We start from the raw sequence: 8,377 nt of genomic DNA, 5'->3' as shown, positions 1-8,377 counted from the left end.
TACGAATTAGTCATTGTCTATCATAACACAACACATTATGTTACTGCAAACAGAGTCAGATGTTGTACTTATGATTTTTCTTTTAAATATATGCATGTTTATGTTTCTTTAAGCTAAGAGGGCGAAAACACAGATTGTGAGATTTGCGGTGACGTCCGCTGGATTTCTGAATGAATCTGCAGTGATGGAGGCTATAGAGAAGAAGGTGAGCCGAACCTTTACTGTACTGCGTGCATCTGAACGTCAGCAGATTGATCTCGTTCACTAATCGCAGCTGAAATCTGCTCTCCAGATGAACCGGATCCTCTCAGATCAGCAGATGGACTCTGGATCCAGTGTAACGTGGAGAGTCCCGCCTGATGGACTGATCTTCCAGCTGCAGGAAAAACACACATGAAACATGAAAAATCATTCACTGCTGTCCTTTTGAACACTGCTATGTTTAGCTTAGAGCCTCTAACGCTATTTTTAGGAATGGAAATTTCATGTCATTTTATGCAGTACTCTAACATATAAAAATAGATAATAGATTATTTTAAATGATTTATTTTAAAATATTATGAAACTTGTAGAAAACCTACTTTTTTATTATAAATAAATCATATTTGTATTGTTTCTCTTATTTCATACAGAAAAAAAACCATAGATAATGCATGTGTAGTTAAGTAGTCACTTACTGTTGCAGTAAATTTGGCCAGAAACTGTTAGTATTACTTCATATTACTTCAGTAAAACGTCATGTGATTATGACATTACTAATGAACTAAAGTCACATTAATTTTATTCTGTTGTTATCATTTAAACTTGTTAAAATTTCTGTAGTTACATTTTTTTTTTTTTTATTTAGAATAATTATAATATATAATGATTTTAATAGCATAATAAGCCTGTATAATGTAGGTTTGATGTATTTTGACTTATATTGAGATACATTTCTTTCATTTATTTACCCCCTTTTGTTAATGTCATTTAACTTGATTCACATTAAACTAAAATTAAAAGAAATAAATTGCATGATTTTCTTTATGACTGTGTAAACCAATCTTGGTTCTTTTACAAGTAAAATATTTTACAAGGTAGAATGACACAAATAATGTTGTGTTCAATATTAAAATATCTTCAAATCAATTTGTTAGCACCATTTAAAGGCAAGACACAACCCTAACACTAACAGGTGAATAGAGTAAAAAAGATATTTAACTAATAGATGTTACCATACTTGCCCAGTTGAGTGATTGCATTAATATTTGCAAGATTTTTTAAAAATTCTCGTTTGGTCTTATTCTCATATTAGAGTTAAAGGTTTTTACAGATGAGATTTGGAATTTTTCCTCCAGAAATCCGAAAATATTGTCAACAGACAGAAAAACAAATACATTTTCACCATGTTTTTAGGAATATGATGTTTCATATCTATAATTAGGCCGGATGAAGAAATATCTCTATAAAAACATTCAGAACATAGAGACTGTAAGTGTTGGTGTATAAGTGCTGCTGAAGTGGAGAAACAAACTCATTTTGAGAAAAAAACAGCCTTTAAAGATAAAATGCAATAAAATCTATCTCAGTAATTGTTTTGTTTGTTATTGTTCTGGATATTATCAAAACTTATTCCATTCTGTTGTGTTTTTCACAGGATGGTGATTCACTGTTTGGTGTCTCAGGTCTGATTATGGAGGTGAGATTCTGATTAGCTTCATCTGGATTGTGTGATTTTTTTTTTTGTATGTATATATACAATATATATATATATATATATATTAATTGAATACATATTAACTTCTTTCTTAGTGAATATCAAAGTCCAGCCAATATGCATGCACACAAACACTAAAATATACCAAGGAGAGCCTATTTATATGTTTTTGCTCTTTTTATCCAGTCTAAACTCTTTCATTTGGATTTTTCTCTCCTCTAGAACGGGATCAGCAGCACCTCCTGGAATCCTTTCTATTCAAGCCCACAGGTATCAGAGAGCATTCAAAACATTACTGTCAGTAAGATTGTTAAATACAGTCATACTTTTATTCATCAAGCACACATTAAATTGATCAAAAGTAACAATAAAGACATCTGTGATGTTACAGAAGATTTCTATTTCTAATAAATGCTGTTCTTTTGAACTTTCTATTCATCTGTGAATCCTGAAAAAAGTATCCCGGTTTCCTTAAAAATATTGTGCAGCACAACTGTTTTCAACATTGATAATAATCAGAAATGTTTCTTATAATCAGCATATTATTATGATTTCTGAAGATCATGTGACACTGAAGACTGGAGTAATGATGCTGAAAATTCAGCTGCGCATCACAGAAATAAATTACAGTTTAACAGATATTCACATAGAAAACTGCTGTTTTAAGTTATACAAATATTACACTGTTTTTATTGGATTTTTGATCAAATAAATGAGCTTTGGTGCGCAGAAGACAAAATCTTACTGACCCCAGACATTTTAGATGGATTTGTTTACTTGCATACAATAACATACTTTGATTCTCTGATTCTCAGAGTCCAGCGAATGGAGATCGAGATGGTAGCAACACAATCAGAGAAAACAACGTGTTACCGAACGTAAAGAGTTTAACCAAAAGCAACGGCATTCATCAGACGCCTGAGTTTCCAGACGATCCTTTCCCAGCTCCAGACTGGGTTTTGTTCCCTTCACCTGATTTTTATAGAGACAACACACCGAATGGCTTTCAAACCACATCAGCATCAGGCGTTTGGGGTGAAGACACAGACATTTTCCAGCCTTTTAAAGAGAAAGCAGACCCTGATGTGTCACACAGCAGCTCAGCCAATCAGAACACAGAATCCTGCTCTTCGTCCAATCAGAGGGATCCTCTCCTGGAATTCATCCAATCCAGACAGAAGAAATTCCAAGCCACGCCCTCCCCAGCTTCACCATCCGATCCTGCCAACGTTTTCCCAGAAACATGCGCTAAAACGAACGTTTCTAATACCAGCCCAGCATCTGATGATATTTGCAAGACGTCCTCGTCCACCGCAGGAACCAAAGTCTCCGACATCGAGGCGTTTGACCCTCTGTTTGACCCTCAGAACGAAGTTCAGTCCAAACACAAGAGCGATTATGATCTACTGTTCACTCGTCAAGATGCAAAACAAGACATTGCTATTTCCCATGATGCTTTGCAAAATGGAGTCGTCCAAGAGACAACACCGTCCACAAACGTCTCAAATGGAGACCTGGTGAGAACGTCTTTCCAATTAAGACCAATTATGAACATCTTTCTAATGAGGACCAAACGATTTTAGTCCGTATTTGTTCTTTTTGAGCTCATATATTCTCCAAAAAATTAACTAAATTAGCATTTATACTCATATTATTTTGAGTGTTATTTTAGTATTACTAAGATCCTGTTTATTCAGGTAAATTGTGACACCGTTTTGCCATCGACTGGAGAAAAATGGCCAAATTATCCTGAATTAACCCTATAATTGTATTAATATTTTGAATTAGTTTATTTATTTATTTAATCTTTCAGTTTTTTTGTACTTTAAGTTAAACTAAATGAAATGTTGACTTGGCCACCAGCTGAATTAAAATAAGTTTATATATAGTTTATATATGTTTTCATCACTACAATAAACAAAATTATATATATATTTTTTTTTTGTAGTAATGAAAACTTTTTAAAATGGTTTTAATTTTAGTTTTAGTTAACTATAATAATCCTAACTCACATAAACTCATTTAAAATGTGAAGACTTGCTCTTCCAAAATAAAATATTATTAAGCCTGTTTTTTTTGTTGTTTTTTTTTTTGTCTGAATTATTATTCAATTTATACTTTTAGTTGATTTTGGGCAGAAAAAAAATTAAAAATACAATCAACAATATATAGAATAATGTAATATATAATTAAATAAATAATTATTTAAATAATCAAGTGCCTGTTTATTTATTTATGTATTTATTTAAATGTACAATATTCAAAAATATTAACTATACATGTAGATTTTTGTCCAATAAAATGCTTTCTAGAAATAAGCAGCCCAGACTTCCTGTTTAAACAGGAAATATGTCAACACAGAAAGGAAATGTGTGCTCATCAGATAATTTCTTGGGGTCTTTAGGTCTTTATGAGACCCTTTTATTTCTAATTTTTCGTTTATATATATATATATAAACGAATTGTGAAATCTTGTCTTCTCGTAGATGTCCAGGAGGCTCCGGCCCAAAGCTGCTCCTCGCAGTAAAGCCCTGAAGAGCCTCCTTCAGCCTCCTGCTCTCTCTCAGGTACTGTAGGTCTCCTTCAGTTTCCCTTTATGCCTTTCATTTTCTGCATAGTCGTTCGGTGAGGGAGATGAACTCTAGCTGATGCTCATCGACAGCGTCTGATGTTATTTGATGATAATATTCACTTTTGTGCTGCCACTCGATCAGATCCAGACGCATTCATTCTTTCAGGTTTCTCTCGCTTTTCTGCCTTTCGTGAAATCACGTGCCTTTTATTTACATCACTGAATATTCTTTCTTTTTCACTGGGTTGTTCCTGCATGTTTGAATCTACAGTAAATGTAAGCTGGGATGCTTCACGTGTGGTCTGTGTGTTGATATCTAAGTCATTCGAGTCCAGATGTTTGTGAAATGTTTGCTCAACAATGTGTTGTTATGATCAGATGACGCCGGCTGAGATAGAGAGCGATCTGCAGGTGTTTGAGGACGTTCTTCTCATCGGTCAGGTGTGTTTGCGGCATCCCAGTCAGTCCCTGTGTTTCTCTGGGTGTTTCTTCAGCTTTTATTTATTTATTTATTTATTTGTTCATTTGTTCATTTGTTTGTTTGTTTGTGTTTTATTTTGTATGTATTTATTTGTTTGTTTGTTTGTTTGTTTGTTTTATTTATTTGTTTGTTTGTTTGTTTGTGTTTTATTTATTTATTTATTTATTTATATATAAATAATGTTTTAATTATTTGTGGAATATAATTTCCATATAATTGTTTATACATTTTGTGTTTGCTGCATTCCAGTCAGTCCCTGTGTTTCTCTGGGTGTTTCTTCAGCTTTTATTTATTTATTTATTTATTAGTTTATTTGTTTATTTGTTTGTTTGTTTGTTTATTTAAAAAAATGGTTTAAATATTTGTGGAATATAATTTCCATATAATTTTTATACATTTTGCATATTTCTGTAAATAAGAGGCATTTCTAAAAAATAAATAAATTAAAAAATTAAAAAATCTGCAGGCATGTGGAAAAGTCTCATGTCACATGTTTTAATTTGACTTTCATGTAACAACAAGGGAAAAAATAAAATAAAATAAGTAAACAAAGTTCCTGTAGTGGAAGAAACACCCTCATGTGGATTCATATTTCTTCAAATGGTATGTGTGATTTGCAAAACAAATACGCCTACATACTTCAAACATGCTTTACAGGAAAGGTGTGTGGAGGACTGGCCTGAACACAGTCCGGAGCTCTCTTCAGAGTGGAAACCTGTAAGTTCTCATGATCTGAAACACACACAGCAGACCGGCGCAGAAACACACTCACACTTTCTCTGTTGCAGGCGGGGAAGTTCAGGCTTCGGAGAGACGCTGTGCAGGTGAGTCCCAGCTCTGTCTGAATGCAGATCAGGGCAAATACAACTTTTAACACATTTTTTGTCAGTTGAAATAAAGCTGAAATAGAATTTCATAGAAATAGTAGATTAACAACTTATTCCAAGGCAATATGTTGCTTACAAACAAAGTGAGGGAAAGCTTGATCATAGTTCAAGCAATTACAGACTGGAAATTAATAAAAACTAGAACTTCAATGGTTTTTATTTTAGTATTATTAATATTTTAGATAAATAGTTAAATTGTTAGTATTTTTATTTATTTATTTTGCAGTTGTATTAGTCTATATAGTTGTAGTTGTATTATTCTATAGTTTTTATTTAGTTATACCTGGTTTAGTAAGATTTTATTATTCTATTTTATTTCAGTTAATGTTTATTTTAATTAAAGTAATGAATATTTTTTTATGGTTTTAGTTAATGATAATAACCCTGACTGCAATGAAAATAAATAAATAAATGAACAAACAAACAAGTAAATAAATAAATAAATAAAAACTGAAAAAAGCACAGAACAAAAAAAATTAAATCGATGAGTAATAATAAAAATCAAATACTAATAATAGTAATACTAATAAATAAGTGATTAATTAAATGATTTAATAGCTAAAAAAAAATGTACATTTGTAAACTGATGGTAAAGATGGTAAATTAAAAACTGAAAATATAAAAATAAAATCTAATATATAAAATATTAATAAAAACTATACTAGTATATAAATAATACTAAACACTGATGTAAAATAAACACTGATGTACCGTATTGGCCCGAATATAAGACGACCCTGATTATAAGACGACCCCCCCGTTTTCCAGATGTACCTTTTGGAAAAAGGCTTTTTACAAACCATGGGTACTGTCTTACGTTTTAAAATCACAAAGGGAGTTTGTTGCCATCAGGCTAACGTGACAGTCATGCCTCATGCAGCTGTAAGGTTTTCTTTCTCTTTTGTTTTTACTCGCGATATTTACAACACGCATTACATTACGTATTTCATGGCACACTCGTTTTATGCGTATTTGGCGCCACCTATTGTTGTGGGTGTATTATTGACATGTCAAAGTCTAGACCCTGAATATAAGACGACCGCGTTTTTTCAGATGTATTTCCAAGAAAAAAATATCGTCTTATATTCGGGACAATACGGTAGTTCAAAACTTCTCACATGGAGACCCAAATCATTCAAAATAATCAACAAAAAGTTGTTAATCAAACATTTATTTTAATTTAAATTTATTTTCATCCTAACTAATAAAAAAAACATATATAAATAAAAAAAAAGCTTTGTCTTTCTCTTTATTTATTCCTTCCCTTTCTAGCTTATTGTAAGTCATTTTGGATAAAAGTGTCTGCAAAATGACTAAATGTAAATAAAAATATATATTAAATAAAAGAAAACAAATCTCTGCAGGCAGTAATTAACCTCAGAAAACATATTTATCCCCAGTGCATGTATTTAATGTAGTCTAGATTGTATTTGCTTTTACCTATTAGTAGATGTTTTGACGTATTTCTATGTGAAACGTGTTAAAGCACAGAAAACGTTAGCAAGCCCACAGGAATCCTGACAGCGTTATTACAATCTCTTTCCTGATCCTGCTGACTCTGGCAGATCTCAGGTGATGGGACGGTGAAGAAGAGCGGGAAGCAGGTACGGCGTGAATCTGTGAACTCTGCGTGACTTTGACGGCGTGTTTGTTCTTCTTCACGTGTGTTTGTGTCTCTGTTGATCTTTCAGACTCTGGGAAGGAAACTGAGACACTCGCTGCTGATCAGGAGGAGCTCAAAGGTAAAAGACAGGACAAGTGTTCATTTAATTCAATTTTTAACACAACGCAGTGTACGGAAACATACTATATATTGCCTCAGAATAAAAATATTAAAAAAGATAATTGTACCTTTTTATCTCACAGTTCCGACTTTTTTTCTCAGAATTCTGCGAGTTTATATCTCACAATTAATAACTCAAAATTGTAAGATTAAACTTGTAGAAGCTTGCCTCTGCCTCAGGAAGGAAGAAAGAAAGAAAGAAAGAAAGAAAGAAAGAAAGAAAGAAAGAAAGAAAGAAAAAGAGAACTTTAAATCTCACAAATGATAAATTTTCCTCACATTTCTGATATTTTTTTCTCACAATTGCAAGTAAAAAGTCTGAATGGTGAGAAATAAACTCAGATTTGCAATAACATAAATTCAGAATTGCGAGTTTAAAAAGTCTGAGTTAACGAGAAATAAACTAAGAATTTCGAGAAATAAACAGTGAGAAAGAAGGTTCAAATTCTGAGGTTGTGAAATATAAACTTAATATTGGGAAACAAAAGTCTGAACTGTACGATACGAAGTTGCACTACCTTTTGTATACTTCTATCGTGTGTTGGAGATGTATGTGTAATGTAATAACACAGAGAAAACTCAATATCTGTGATTTCAGGATAAAATTGGAGATGAATTGAAGAGCTCAGAGAAGAACACAAACTCACTGAATCCAGGCTCAAAGGTGAATAAAAGAGGATCAGTGTGAGGTGTTTCTTTCTTTCTCTAATGAGTTCTGTATCGTGTTAAAGCTCATTGATGGCACAGACGAGTTTTTCGCTCCAGAAGAAGAAGAAGAACAGAATGAAGCTGCCGAGTATAAACCCGTATGAAGCTCTTTATTTCTGAATCCTGATTCTTCAGTGATTTCAGATTCATGTGTTTCATAGCAGATGTGTTTTTCTCTCTCAACAGAAGAAGTCAAAACCCAAGATTATTACACACCGCAGAGGATCTAAGGTAAAACGTTACCTTTACA

General features: G+C 32.5%; 1 protein-coding gene and 1 long non-coding RNA gene across 2 annotated transcripts; both read left to right on the top strand.

Annotated features, from left to right (window-relative positions):
• Positions 1-1,428: 1,428 nt before the first annotated feature.
• On the top strand, positions 1,429-5,180 carry LOC107710177 (uncharacterized). Its single transcript, XM_016514923.1, has 7 exons — positions 1,429-1,470; positions 1,637-1,678; positions 1,919-1,966; positions 2,512-3,213; positions 4,183-4,263; positions 4,647-4,709; positions 5,169-5,180. Exons 1-7 carry the CDS (start codon positions 1,429-1,431, stop codon positions 5,178-5,180), a joined length of 990 nt encoding a protein of 329 aa, XP_016370409.1.
• A 244-nt stretch (positions 5,181-5,424) lies between these two features.
• Positions 5,425-7,231, top strand: LOC107710189 (uncharacterized). Its single transcript, XR_001636566.1, has 3 exons — positions 5,425-5,466; positions 5,538-5,573; positions 7,202-7,231. It is a non-coding gene; the product is annotated as an uncharacterized LOC107710189 (long non-coding RNA).
• The last annotated feature ends 1,146 nt before the right edge of the window (positions 7,232-8,377 follow it).

Source organism: Sinocyclocheilus rhinocerous, unplaced genomic scaffold (assembly GCF_001515625.1).
Source record: "Sinocyclocheilus rhinocerous isolate Xijiao unplaced genomic scaffold, SAMN03320098_v1.1 scaffold207, whole genome shotgun sequence".
Lineage (NCBI taxonomy): Eukaryota > Metazoa > Chordata > Actinopteri > Cypriniformes > Cyprinidae > Sinocyclocheilus > Sinocyclocheilus rhinocerous.
This window is presented reverse-complemented; position numbering and strand designations above follow the sequence as displayed.

Coding starts and splice junctions, on each gene's coding strand:
- LOC107710177 (XM_016514923.1), top strand. CDS start 1,429: ATGAAGAAATATCTCTATAAAAACATTCAGAACATAGAGACT. Junction 1,471..1,636: donor ACATTCAGAACATAGAGACT/GTAAGTGTTGGT, acceptor TGTTTTTCACAG/GATGGTGATTCACTGTTTGG. Junction 3,214..4,182: donor ACGTCTCAAATGGAGACCTG/GTGAGAACGTCT, acceptor GTCTTCTCGTAG/ATGTCCAGGAGGCTCCGGCC.